The sequence below is a fragment of the Stegostoma tigrinum genome, chromosome 38 (genome assembly GCF_030684315.1).
Source record: "Stegostoma tigrinum isolate sSteTig4 chromosome 38, sSteTig4.hap1, whole genome shotgun sequence".
In the NCBI taxonomy this organism is placed as follows: domain Eukaryota; kingdom Metazoa; phylum Chordata; class Chondrichthyes; order Orectolobiformes; family Stegostomatidae; genus Stegostoma; species Stegostoma tigrinum.
The window spans coordinates 13,497,595-13,511,551 of record NC_081391.1 but is presented as its reverse complement, the minus strand read 5'-3'; the positions used below and the strand labels follow the sequence as shown (position 1 = coordinate 13,511,551).

Here is a 13,957-nt window from a genome sequence, read left to right as displayed (position 1 = left end):
GTCACCAAAAATAAATTGCTTTATGTGGTGGAACAAATATGTTGAGTGCCTTTTGACTCTGCAGCACCCCCCCCCCACCCCAGCCAACCTCGATGAAGGCTGCAGTGTGCACTCGCTACAAAACTCCCTGGAACAATCCTCAGGATGTCTCTGATAGCCCCCTCATGAACCCATGATCTCTGACACCTTGAAAGATAAAAGAAGCAGCCGTAAAGGAAAGTCAGCATCTCCATGTCTCCTCCGAGCCACTTTGCTCCTTCAATGTGATATCACCCAATCAACCTGCATCAGGAGTAATGTTCACCATGGGGGAAAGCTCAGAGGAACCAAAGGAGCAGCTTAGTGTGCTCAATGCTGGCATTAGCAACAAGAGCCAATCAAACAGCAGCATTTAACCAGGTGCATTGCTGTGTTCTTCCCAGGTCCCTGTTATCCTGCTGTAAGCAGCAATGAGGCCCTGCATTATAATCCAGTACAGTTCAGGTGAACGTCTGGAGCTGACTCCCAGGGAAAGGGGCTGTGGTGAATGTTTAGGCTGGTGGGGGCACGTGGATAGAAAAGGTTGGGTGGGGGGAGGGCGGGGTGAGAGAAGTGAGGAGAAGCGGAAGAGAAAGAGCGCCAGCCACAGTTTGGGATGGTGAAACCAAAAGTAACAATACTGAGAATATAGTGTTTATTGGTCAGGGTAGGGCCCAATGGGGGGAAAAAAAAAAGAGATATACCAGGCAGTCGAGATTGTTTCACACCTCTGCTGCTTCCGCCAGCTGGATTGAAATCAGAGCCTGCTGGGCCTCTTCCTTTAGACCTTTGTGATCAGGCAGCTGGGTCAGTAGATAAAGGGCTGTCTTCACTTTGTGTTGCTGTCATCATTCAGGCAATAATTGAGTACGCAGGATGGCTGAGGCGGGGAAGAGATTAAGGGAAATGTGCAATTGAACACCACTATCCCAAATTCTATCAGGCTGGGTAGAGAAGTCTATTTAGAAGGTGTGGGAACTTCCTGTCACCAGAGGAAGACAATTTCTTTGAGCTACAGTTGAACCCACCATATCCAGAAGCGCACTAATTGTCCTCTAGAAGAGGGAGAATGCCACAATTGACAAATCCCAACCTTATCCTATTTGGAGGAGAAACACCTTCAATTTCCACAGGACTAACCAAAAAAAAAAACACTCCATCGAGTTACATTCTAATGTGGGGATAGTGAGCTATTCTGTGAAGGGTTGCCTAATCCAATTAGAAATTGGACCAATCAAATGACAGAAAACGAATTGGCTTCAAGCAAGAGCTATCACCCAAAGTATTCAGAGCTCTGAATGATGGACAATAAGCAAGATCAATACATGATTTTATTCATTTCCATTTAGCTGGTACAGCCATTACATTCTTTGCTCCAAGTCCCTTCTCCTTGGAAGGAGACAGGTTGTCCAGGGTGAAGTGGGGAATGCATTCAGACCAAGCAGACAGTACTCCAGGCCACACTAACTGCTGTCCTCCAGGGAGAGCCTGTCAAACAGGTACTCTCCCATCCCATTCTCAGGGGCTCCCAGGCGCTTCAGGTTGGTGATGTTGTCCCCAAGTTGCTTGATGATCTCCACCTCCTCATCCAAATAGTGAGTCTCCAGGAAGTCACACAGCTGCAACAGAGGAATATGACAACTGGGTGCATTAACACTATCCAAGACAATTTCAGAATTCCCACTGAAAAACAGGCTTTACCATACTAGTTCCAGACAGCCCTGAAAATTTAGCTAACACCTGGAAAATCTGTGCCAGTGAAGACAATAGGATGTCAGCTGCTCCATCTTGCTGTTTGTGAAGTGTAGCTGAGTTGGATGGTGATGGACAATGATCATTCCACTGTAATGCTCCCAAGTGAGAATGGGAATTCAATGGCCAATATCACTTCATCACTCCCAATGGATTGCCTTCCAAACTCCCATTTCACTTCATTACTGATCACCATGTAACAACTGCTCAGCAGCATGGACCCAAAGTGATCAGTGCACACCTGTGAATTTCCAATCCACACAGACCAACCAATGAAGTGTTGCCCTGAGGGTCTAGCAGTGATGAGAATGAGGAGGTGGTGAAGCTTACATGAGGGTCAGTCTGGGCTGTGGAGAGTTGGTGTAGATCCAGCAAACTCTGGTTCACATTCTTCTCCAGATCCAGGGCAACCTGCAGCGCCTGCAGACTGTTACCCCACTCATCCCTCTCTGGCTTCTGAGGATGGAAAGAAGGACAGGTAAGCCTCAGAAACAACATCCCTGCAGCATGCATCAGGCCATTCTGCCCACTCATGACCATCTGAAGAGCATCCAACCTGGTCCTAGCCCCAGCCATGTAATCCTGCATTTTTCATGGCCTATCCTACCCTGCACATCTTTGGACTGTGGGAGGAAGCCTATGTAGAGATGCGGTGAACATGTCAACTCCAGAATTAAGCTTGTGCCCCAAGCACTGATGCAGTTGTGCTAACCACCGCCATCCCTGAAGTCCTTAGGAAGAACAGATCAGTTATTTAAGGAATTGCTTTCACCTAGCCCTATTTGCTTCTTCCGAAAGGAAAGTCAATTCACAACCAGGTCATAGTGGGGATAAGAGTTATGTTTGCACAGAATTGTCAGTGCCCATCTGATGGCATCCCAAGGAGGATATTCACAACTTAATCCCAGGGCTCGTAATGCAGTGGTACTGTCCCTAGGTTTGGAGCATAGGCCCAGGTTGAAGTCCCACTTGTGCTTATGGCTTCATATAGGACTGACCTGAATGATCAAAAGCATCACTACTATTTAATTCATTGAAGGGACAGCAATATGTTGACAATAAAAGGAACCAAGAGAACAAGACTAGAGATATTTCAAGGATCCATAAGTGTAGACAGGATGGGGAAGTTGGCTTCCACAATGCCCTTCCCCATTTCTTGGGGCGCAGTACAGGGACTCCAGTCTTGTCACAAACTTTGCAGCATTGGCCATGCAAAGGTGGAATACTGTGTGGTGACCAGAGCCACAATGGCACTGGAAGGGTCACCAGGATGTTGCCCCAAGACTGAAAAATCCATTAAAAGGAGAGATCAGATTTCTCACTCCAATCCTCAGAGTGAAGTCAGTTGAGATGTTTATGTGATGGCATTTGATTAGTGTGGAGTCTTGATAGTAGATGGGGAGTGTCTGCTATGAGGGGGTGGGGAGAAAGAGACATTAAGACCAGAGGGCACTGATGTGAGGAGTAAGCAGGTTAGAGGAATCCTTTGCCGAGAGGGTAGTGGAAAAATAATATGGGGGGGGGGTGGGGCAGTGGGGGAGGCATCTCCTGCTGCAATATTTAAGCAGCTTCTAGACAACTACCAATGCCATGGGGGCTGTAGACCAAGTGCAGTAAATGGGATTAATGTGGTTTGGTGTTTATCGGGTCAGCATGGTGGTGGGGGGGGGGTGGGTGGGGGGGGAAAGCAGCAGGTGGAGGGGAGCCAAGAGGCTTGTTTCTAGGATTTCTTTCCTTTTCATCAAAAGGAGGGGAGCCAAACAAAACAGTTTTCACTTTCTTTCAGGACATGAAACCACACCATAAGCAGCCATTTCTCACATCTCCTCCCCACTGCCTGCCTTCTCCAACTCCAACCTTCACATCCTTTACCACATGAAAATCTTGTCACTACTAACAGAAAACACCATGAGCTACCATTCCTGCACACCACACCATGCCCCCCTCCCAAACTCCAACCTTCACATCCTGGAGGAGGACTCTGCCTCCACGCCGATTCTGGAATTTCAGCAGCTTCTCTGCATGTTCCTGCTTCTCCTGGGACTGATCTTTGAAGAACCGGGAGACATGGGTGAGGGCAACATCATCCCGGTCAAAGTAGGACATCTAGAAGGGAGATAACATGTTAAAGCCCATTAAACACATCATTGACCCCATTTCTCATGCTCAGAACTGGAGGACTGGTTTAGTCTAAAGCAAACTAATGATTCAATCAGCTGAAAATTGTTGACACCTTACAATGTTCACTAATGGTGTTGCAAAATTAGCCAGCAGCTCCTTTAATTGGAGGAAACCAAACAACCCCAGCTTCTTCCACGTAAGATGCAAATTCAGTGTTTTGGTTTGTAAACCCTGCTGAATTGTTTGGGGGGGGGTGTCTGGCACAGCCTGGAGAGAAAAGCTGAAAGCACATTTCTACCATCTAGCCTCCAGAAATGGATGGAAGTGGTAACTGAATAGGGTTTAAACAAGTGCCAGGAGCTGGAATGCAGGATGTGCACAGGGTCAGGCAACTTCAAGTCATTACATGTCTCCCCTGGTGCTCGAGTAACATGCAGATGCTGGACATTAATATAGCTGGTCGGTACAGGTCTTCTGCAACCAATTGGATCAGATGTACTGTTTTTTTTTTTTACATAAAGCAGCTCTACAAGAGATGCTGTTTGCAGTATGCAGGAGAATGAGGGCGATTAGGAGAATCTTGGTGCTAAAGGAGAGCCTGCCCAGTGACAGCCTTTGGCTTGTTGCAGCAATAGTTTATCACATTTGTTTATGCCATGCACTCAGGTTGCCAGAAGCTTGCAAAGCAAAGCATTAAAATTCACAACTGAAACAAGATCAAATGTTCAGGAGACCTAATGGTATCTGCAGGACTGTGTGACCTATAGATTGTTGACTTGTTCAAAGCTGGAGAGCTCAATTTAGCTTATTCCAAGAGGCTAAACTATTGTTTTCCCCACTCATTTCACTCACTTTTCAACTGAGATTCACAATCCAACAAGTTACTGCTGATTAGGAACAGTCTATTGACATCAAAAGAAGAAGTTGTTCTTTGGTAGAATCCTGGTGAGAAGTTAGTTTAATCCTCAAATACAAACTAAAAGTTAAAAAAGTGGTTTAATTGGGTAGTTAAGTTGTAGAAGGTGAAGAATAGTGGGGATTTTATTATCAGCACACAAGATTCCCTATTGAGTTGGGACAGTGGTCAGTGACTAAAACCCAACAATTGGTTCACTAGTTAAAGCTATTCCCACCTCCCAAAAAGGTAGTTATAGGGACTTTATCCTCATGTCCCTAGATAGGACTTCCTTCCAATAGGCACAAGCCCAGAGAGTGATGAATATTCTCCATGTGTCTGGAGAAAAGTGGAGCTGCAACGTGCAAGAAGCAGACACCATCCAGGACAGAGCAGCCTGCTTCGTGGGGACTGCATTCACCACCTCCTTTCAGGGTCCATTATCTACCAGGTCCCCTGCAGCACTCACCAAGGGGACCTCAACACCTTCTGAACACATTCTACTCCTTGGAAGGGCACAGGGGCACCACCACATGGTGGGAGGAGCCAGTTTGTTTCTTTATCTGGTTAAATGGTAAAGGAAGAACATTTATTTCTTCACCTCTGGGTCAATAGCCTCAGCATGTTCCAGCAGCCCCCTTTTGGGGGCGGGGGGGGTTCGGGGGGGGCAGGCACCTATAACAAGTCAACTTTCTATAGGTTGTGAAGTGATGGATCAAACCCACTTCATGATATAGAGCACAGAAAGCCAAAATAATATCGGAGACCTACTTAAGCAGGGAGCAGCTTGTCTTACCTCAAGGACTTCAGTTCAGCTTAAAAAAATCTGATTTGTCAAATTACTACAACACCTTATTGTAAATACCAAAACCAGTATGTTTGTTTATTTACATGCACAAAATTAAAGCAGATACATCAAGGCAGATTTAAAAAGGTAGTTAGCCAATGGTTATCTGGATCAAAGCTTGACAGTAGTTTAGAAAATTATGGAGAGCCACAGCCAGTTATAGGCAATCACAGCCCTAAAAGGAATTGTAAGATAAATCACAAGATGCTTCACCCTCCATATATCATTGAGACAACTGGGGCCTCAGTTGCTGCATATCAGTATCATATCCCATTGTCACCACATTTACGCTGAATCAAGAAATAGCTAAGAGAGATACAAAAAAAAACAAACAAGTCTACAAGAGTGTTAAAGATAATGGGAACTGCAGATGCTGGAGAATTCCAAGATAATAAAATGTGAGGCTGGATGAACACAGCAGGCCAAGCAGCATCTCAGGAGCACAAAAGCTAAACGTGTGCTCCTGAGATGCTGCTTGGCCTGCTGTGTTCATCCAGCCTCACATTTTATTATACAAGAGTATTAATCTAGTTTGTTTTAAAAAAAAAACAGTTCACTTCATAACAGAAGTAACTCCAACCCCACAGGGACAGCACTCACCAAAGACTGATAGAGATAGGAGGCAGTGAGCTCCACATTAATCTGCTTGTTGACAGCAGCTTCACAATCCTGGTGATAGTTCTGACTGATCTGGGAGGCCATTTTGTGATAGAAACAACTTTCCTTATCCAACAAAACCAAATTATAAATATAGAAAGAAAATCAGCTACACCTAAAATAGCAATGCCATTGGGCTCTATTTATACTCCAGGAGAAGACCCTCATTTTTTGAGCAGGAAATGACATCATCAGTGATGGCCAATCACTCTTGTTAATCAATTGATCAGTTGCCACGTCCAATCAGTGCAGGATGGGAATTGGATCCAGAAACCAGAATTGACAACTGGTGGATGATGGAATTGCTGAATGACCTTTGACCTCCTGTGCAAGAACAAATTGTATAAGTTTATCAAGCTGAAAATGAGAATAAAATAGACGTATAATTACCACTTTGATAAGACATTTGGACACTTATGGGGGAAGGAATGGCTTCGAGGAAGATGGGCCAAATGGCACTACAGAGTTTTGGAAACCTGGTCTGTAGGGACTGTGTGGGCAGAAGAGTCTATTTCCATGATGTACGACTTGATGACTGTGCAACAGCCTCCCCCTTTTGTATGGTACTTTTGGACGTGATGGGGGCTCAGTGGTTAACACTGATACGTCACAGCCACAGGGACTCTGGTTCAATTCGAGCCTTTGGCAACATGAGTGGAGTTTGCACATTCTCCCTGTGTCTGCATGGATTTCCACCATCTGCTCCGACTCCCTCCCCTAGTCCAATGGGCTGCAGATTAGGTCGATTGGCAAAGATAATTGCTGACAGTGACAAGGGGCATTCGGATTTGTTAGATTAGCCATGGGAAATGTGGGATTAAGGGAATAGGGTGTCCCTCAGCAGGAGGTTGCTCAGTAGGTCATTACAAATTTAATCAGCTGAATGGCATCTGCCCGCATTGAGGGATTCTACAGCAAAAACTAAAACTTCCTGTTGTTAGCATCGAGAGCAGACATTGGAATCCCATACAGATCAGGGGAATTCCAGCTGACCTCTTGGTAAGTGGCTTCTGTGAACGGTTGGGCTGAATTTTCCCAGATCTGGGCTGGGCAGCTTGTTGGAGTGAATGCTGGGAGAGAAGGGGGGTGTGGTGGAGAAAGGAGGAGGAAGAAGGGGAGGATGCCACATTAAAGACAATTTTGGATTGCTCTTGGGAAAAGCTCAGCCCCAGTGTGAACTGACTCCTTCTTGAGCAAAGATGGAGCGGGCTATGTTACTCAGATGGAGGAATGAAAAAGCCAACCCACAGTGAGTCCAGCCACCCTCCCTCAGAAATGTCAAGAGGGATTTAACTGGGTAGGGGGTGCAACTGCAGTTGGCTGGAACAAGAGATGGGGAGAAAGAGAAGGTCACAGGCCTCCAGTGCTGGTCCTGCTTTGATCCATAACCGGCTCCAAGATCCCTAGGCTACATTCACAGGAGACCAAAAACAACAATGCTGAGAATAGAAAATACTGGTCATGGTAGGGCCTCACTGGGGAGGTTACACCAGATGAGTCAAGCCTGTGTCTTTCCTAACTTAGCTGGTTCCTGCAACTGGATTTAGAGCAGAACTTGATATATCTACTTCCGCCAGCATTTTGTCAACTGATCCAGCCTCCAAATCACAGACTTGTCTTCCCATTAGATTATCGTCCGAGTGACAAATCTCATTGCTCGTGGTGGTTGAGGGGAGCCTTTAGGAAGGGAAACCTGGCATTGAACGTAGATATCCCACATCCTATGGAATGGGCGTCTGGTTTATCCCTTCGAGCAGGTACGGGAACTTCCTGTCTCAAAAAGGAAGACAAGTTCTGATCGACAATTGAACCTAGAGTATCCAGAACTGTACTAATTGACCTCTGGAAGATTTTCCACCCCACAATTGGGGAAACACCAACCTCATCCTACTTAGAGGGGAAAGTCTTGAGTCTCCTGTGTCATGAGAAAAAGGAAGTCCGTCTAGTTACTGTGCAATGATCGAGAGTGAGTAAATACATCCATTGAAAGGTTGTTTTCATGTCCAATTAGTAATTGGGTCAGCCAAATTACAGAAAGAGAACTGCCTTCAAGCTCAATAAGACATTTCCCAAAATATCCAGTGCTCTGAATGATGGACAATAAGCAAGATCATAAATGATTTTATTCATTTGCATTCAGCTGGTACAGCCATTATTCTTTGCTACAAGCCTCTTCTCCCTGGAAGGAGACGGGTTGCCCAGGGTGAAGTGGGGAATACATTCAGAACAAGCAGACAGTACTCCAGGCCACACTAACTGCTGTCCTCCAGGGAGAGCCTGTCAAACAGGTACTCTCCCATCCCATTCTCAGGGGCTCCCAGGCGCTTCAGGTTGGTGATGTAGTCCCCGAGTTGCTTGATGATCTCCACCTCCTCATCCAAATAGTGAGTCTCCAGGAAGTCACACAGCTGCAACAGAGGAATATGACACTTGGTACATTTATACTATCCAAGACAACTTCACAATTCCTACTGAAAAAGACTGAGCCATAGCTAGTTCTAGACATCCCTGAAAATCTAGCTAACAGGTGGAGAATTTGTGCCAGTGAGGACATTTCAGCTGCTTCATCTCACCTTCTTAAAGAGCTCCAAGTTGTATTGTATAGTGCAACAATCCCCAATTCAACAGCCAAAAATCACATCAGCATTCCCACCAGACTGTAATCCAAATTCCTATTTCAGTTCGGTGTTGAGCAGTTTAACATTGTCATCATAATTATGATGACAAAGGTACAATGTAGCATCTGGACAAAGTTACGTCTGTGAATTTCCACTCCACAAAGACCAACCAATGAAGTTGAGGAGGCATGGCAGTGATGAGAATGAAGAGGTGAAGCTTGCATGAGGGTCAGTCTGGGCTGTGGCGAGTTGGTGTAGATCCAGCAAACTCTGGTTCACATTCTTCTCCACATCCAGGGCAACCTGCATTGCCTGCAGACTGTTACCCCACTCATCCCTCTCAGGCTTCTGAGGATGGAAACAGGAACAGTTAAGCTTCAGAATCAGAGACTCGCCGCAGCATGGGAGCAGGCCATTCAGCCCATTGAGTCTGCAATCAACCTTCTGAAGAAGATCTCAGATTTACCTGAGCCATTCGCACTGCAATTCCCCCATGGCTACTTCACGCAGCCTGCCCATATTTGGACTGTAGGAAGAAACCTGAACATGTAAGCACCAGTCATCAGAGGCCAGAGCTAAACCTGTGTCCCTGGCACTGAGCAACTGTGCCACCCCTAAAACCCACATTCATTACTTGTGAAGTGACTTCACTTTGCTCCATTTATCCTTGATCTGAAGCATGAAGTCATTGTGGGCTAGGGATTTATTTCACACAAAGTTCAACTGTTTGCACCAGTGCCCATTTGGCGTTTAGATCAGGACATTGACACCTTAGTCTCAAGGGCTCTTGAGGTAGAGTACCAATCTGCACCTTGCAGGCCAGGCATCTATGTCTCACCTGTGCTGGTGGCTTCATCCATGTCTGAGCAGGATGATCAGACATCACTACTATTTAATTCATTGAAGGGAGCAATGTGCTTACAGTAAAAGGGACAAGCAACAAATGCCCAAGTCCATCCCTCAAGGTTCAGCAAAGGTAGACAGAGTGGGGAAGGGGCTGACATGATGCTGGTCTCCATGATTTGGGGCTCAGTAGAAAGGATGAGTCTTGCCACAAACATGGCAGCATTGGCCAGACCAAAGATGGAATGTAGTGTGGTGACCAGAACCACCATCAGAGGGACAAGGTGGCACTGCAGGGGGTACAGGTGAGGGTCATCAGGATGTTGGCCCAAGATGGAAGCAAAAAAAGACAACAAAAATACAATGATGAGAGGGAGGTTGGATAGCCTGGGATGGTGATCTGATGGAAGTGTGGAAGATCAGGGAGGATGGACAATACACAGTCCCCATGGCAGACATGAAGACCAGATGGCACAGGTTTGAGGAGATTGGAGGACCCACCCACCCAGTCGAGGGTGGGAGAGGTATGGGATGCATTACCTGAGGGGTCAGTGGAGGCAGTTACTCCAGCAACATTGAAGCCTAATCTCAACAACTTCTTCATGCCAGAAGATAGTCGGCTGTGGACTAAGTGCAGGAAATTGTGTTAGTCTAGTTTGATGTTTGTGGGCAGCATAGACATGGTGGACAATAGGGCTTGTTTAGAAACTGCCTTCAAAAGAAATCAAACAGGGAAGCCATGCCAAAATAGGATTTTCACATCCCAACAGGAAGCAGCACCACAAGAGCTGCCATTCTCTCCTCCACAGCTGCAACCCTCCCACCCAACTCCAACCTTCACATCCTGGAGGAGGACTCGGCCTCCACGCTGATTCTGGAATTTCAGCAGCTTCTCTGCATGTTCCTGCTTCTCCCGGGACTGATCTTTGAAGAACCTGGAGAAGTGGGGGAGGGCCACATCATCCCGGTCAAAGTAGGACATCTGGAAGGGAGATAACATGTTAAAGCCCATTAAACACAGCACTGACTCCAAATTCTAGTTCAGCCTTCTGCAGCAAACTAACTGCCTGGTATGTGAACATGTTTGAGAACCCAATGATGTCCAGCTGTCCAGCAGATCCTTCAACTGGGATCAAACAGAACAATCCCAATTTCCTGTTGGAAACTGGCAAAAGTTTGGCTTAAAACAAACAGTAAATTACTCAGGCTGCCTGGCACAGCATTATAGCTCTTCTTGTATCCAGCCATGTTTGCACTCACTAACCTTCATTCGAATTGGACAATATTAGTGCCAAACAAACAGCTGAAACAAGCACCAGGAGCTGGAGTGCAGGCTATACTTGAGTAGGGGAGCTGTAACACTATTGCTCCTTTGGGGCTGGCATGGAAATACATGTTAGACACTGCTGTAACAATATAACCAGGAGGAAGCAAGGTTTCTGTGGCCTCAAAACCAGGGAGATTGAATGTACGGTATATTTTATGACTACAAGATATAATAGAGGCGAATGAGAGAAAGCGACAACAAGATAGTGCAAAGGAAAACCTACCCAGTAACTGCCTCTGGATTGTTGCAGTTATAGTTTATAGCACACTAAAATTAGTGCACTCACATCCAGAAGGGGGAGAACAAGGGTCACATGAACAAAACAAATTGAATCAAACTGAGGGAAGGTCAAATATTGGAGAGAGAGAACCAATGTGACCTGTATCTACAGATAATGGCTGATCTAACGTCACTAGTTAACACAAAGCTGGACAACAAAGTTTGGCTTATCCCAGCTGGCACCGTTCTGTTGTTTGTCCACCCATATGTGACTCACTTCCGAACCGAGATATTCACAATCCAATGCCTTGAGGTTTATGAAGGGCTATTCTTCTGATATTTGAAACAGGAGCTAAGAGTTTTGTTGTCGAGGAAGCCTGGTGGGAAGTTATTGTCTTCATGTAGAAGCAGTCAAACAAAATTTCTTGTCTGTTTAACGGGGTAGGGACAAGCTGTGGCAGGAGAGAATAGGAAGGATTTTATAATTGGCACACGTGTTCCCCAAGGGAAATGGGACCCTGGTCAGTAATTAAAACCCGTCAACTGGCTCACCAATGAAAGCTGTACCCACCTCCCAAATGGAGTTTATACGGGCTTCATCCATCTGTCATGAGGCATCTTCTTTCTAACAGACAAAAGCTGAGAGTGACGAAGATTCTCCATGTGTCTGTGGAGGTGGAGCTACAACATTCAAGATGCAGACACCATCCAGGACAGAGCAGCCCACTTCATGGGGACTGCATTCACCACCTCCTTTCAGGGTCCATTATCTACCAGGTCCCCTGCAGCACTCACCAAGGTTACTTCAACACAACTTCCAAACACATTCTACCCCTTGAGATACGATGATGTAGAGCTGGATGAACACATCAGGCCAAGCAGAGGAGCAGGAAGGCTGCTGTTTTGGGCCTAGGCCCACCTTCAGAAGGGTCATGCCCCAAGACATCAGCCTTCCTGCTCCTCTGATGCTGCTTGGCCTGCTGTGTTCATTCAGCTCTACACCTTGTTATCTCAGATTCTCCAGCATCTGCTGTTCCTACTGTCTGAAACATTCTACCCATTGGAAAGTTACAGGTTCACTGCCACCTGGCTAAAGGGGACAGTTTGTTCCCTATCAGGATGGCATAGAGACTGGACCATGAATCTCAGACTCCAGCAGCTAGAGGGGATGCAGGGTGTGGGTGAGGGGGCAGGAGGCAAACATGGTTTGCAGAAGCTTCAACACGCCACACACTAAAGCAGATCAACTTTCTACAGGTTCAGGGATAGGCCACACCCATCTCATGATGGGAGTGCAAAATGCCAAGCAGGCCTCAGCTGAGATCTACTTTAAAAAGTCAGATACCAGTCACTCACAGCCTAACCTCAAGTAGGTTTGCTCAGATTAGCCACAGCAGACTGCAATAGGGAATTATCATTGTCAATATCAGAATTGATATTTAAGTATCACCACAAAAGCAAGCAAATATAAAATCAGATACTTAAACCTGTCAGAAAGAGGGTAACTAGCCAGTGGGTGATTCTAGTCCCACAGTATGATCAATATAATACCTTTCTGAAGTAACCCTACCAACATTTGGTAATCTTAGAGGGAATGACATCTACTGCCAATTCAAACACCAAAGTGGCAAATATCTCCAGGGACACTTCATCCTCCACATATCTCTGAAGCCCAACTGGGACCCAGCTTCAGAGTACATCATTATCAAACCCCATTGGTATAGTAACGTTGCCCTTATCCTGAATTAATATTTAGGAAAGGACTACAAAACTCAATCTACAAAGAGAGAGTGCCCAGTTAATTAAATTCAAGAGAAAACATTTACTTCAACTACATAGATCAAGTTTTAACCCCACAGGGACAGCACTCACCAAAGAGTGATTGAGATCGGAGGCAGTGAGCTCCACATTAATCTGCCTTTTGACAGCAGCTTCACAATCCTGGTGACAGTTCTGACTGATCTGGGAACTCATCTTATAAAGGAAAAGCTTGCTTTACTTTCCTCACCACCTGCTCCTGTTTTTGTTCCTTTCGGGGGCATGGTATCTTACTGATGAGCACTGCTGCTGCATAGTGCCCGGGACCCACATGTAATTCCAGTCATGGGCGACTCTGACGAGGCTGTACATCGTCCCCGTGTCTGTGTGGGTTCCTTTCCTCCCACAGTCCAGAGACATGCAGTTTACTTTGCAATGGCTGTGGGATAGAAAGATGGGGGCAAGAAGACAGGGTGTGTCTGAACAAGATGCTGTTCAGAGGACAGAGGATCAGTGCAGACTAAATGGGCTGAACAATCTCTTCCTGCACTGCACGGATTCACAGATTCTACAGCCAAGACTCAAGATTATTTGAAATAAAACACTTCATGTAGTGGAACAAATACATTCAGTGCCTGAACGACCCACACCTTCAGTGAAAGCTGCAGTGTGCACTCGCTACACAACTCCCTTGAACAATCCCCAGGCTGGCTCTGATCACCCCCTCCTCAACCCATCATCTCTCTGACACCTCAAAAAGATAGAGGAAGCAGTCGTACAGGAAAGTCAGCATCTCACGGTCTCCTCTCCAAGTCGCACTGATGCTTCAATGTGATTGGGTGAAATCTACCTTCATCAGGAGTAACCCTCAGCGTGTGTGAAGCACAGAGGAACCAAGGGAG

At 46.0% G+C, this 13,957-nt stretch overlaps 2 protein-coding genes across 2 annotated transcripts; both read right to left on the bottom strand.

Annotated features, from left to right (window-relative positions):
* Positions 1 to 740: 740 nt before the first annotated feature.
* LOC132206483 (ferritin, middle subunit-like) lies at positions 741 to 6,335 on the bottom strand. The gene is made up of 5 exons (XM_059640673.1): positions 6,234 to 6,335; positions 3,730 to 3,876; positions 2,101 to 2,226; positions 1,494 to 1,637; positions 741 to 860 (listed from the first exon to the last, which is right to left on the bottom strand). Exons 1-5 carry the CDS (start codon positions 6,333 to 6,335, stop codon positions 741 to 743), a joined length of 639 nt encoding a protein of 212 aa, XP_059496656.1.
* A 2,207-nt stretch (positions 6,336 to 8,542) lies between these two features.
* LOC132206482 (ferritin, heavy subunit-like) lies at positions 8,543 to 13,427 on the bottom strand. The gene is made up of 5 exons (XM_059640672.1): positions 13,350 to 13,427; positions 13,170 to 13,232; positions 10,587 to 10,733; positions 9,131 to 9,256; positions 8,543 to 8,698 (listed from the first exon to the last, which is right to left on the bottom strand). The coding sequence occupies exons 1-5, from the start codon at positions 13,425 to 13,427 to the stop codon at positions 8,543 to 8,545; spliced, it is 570 nt and encodes a 189-aa protein (XP_059496655.1).
* Between the last annotated feature and the right edge of the window lie 530 nt (positions 13,428 to 13,957).

What these genes read in the sequence shown, in the direction of transcription:
- LOC132206483 (XM_059640673.1), bottom strand. Translation starts at nt 6,335, where the DNA reads ATGGCCTCCCAGATCAGTCAGAACTATCACCAGGATTGTGAAGCTGCT. An exon ending in CCTATCTCTATCAGTCTTTG is followed by an intron (nt 3,877 to 6,233) that starts GTGAGTGCTGTC and finishes TCTCCCTTCTAG; the next exon opens with ATGTCCTACTTTGACCGGGA. An exon ending in CAGCCCAGACTGACCCTCAT is followed by an intron (nt 1,638 to 2,100) that starts GTAAGCTTCACC and finishes CCTCTGTTGCAG; the next exon opens with CTGTGTGACTTCCTGGAGAC.
- LOC132206482 (XM_059640672.1), bottom strand. Translation starts at nt 13,427, where the DNA reads ATGTACAGCCTCGTCAGAGTCGCCCATGACTGGAATTACATGTGGGTC. An exon ending in TCCTCCTCCAGGATGTGAAG is followed by an intron (nt 9,257 to 10,586) that starts GTTGGAGTTGGG and finishes TTCCATCCTCAG; the next exon opens with AAGCCTGAGAGGGATGAGTG. An exon ending in CAGCCCAGACTGACCCTCAT is followed by an intron (nt 8,699 to 9,130) that starts GCAAGCTTCACC and finishes CCTCTGTTGCAG; the next exon opens with CTGTGTGACTTCCTGGAGAC.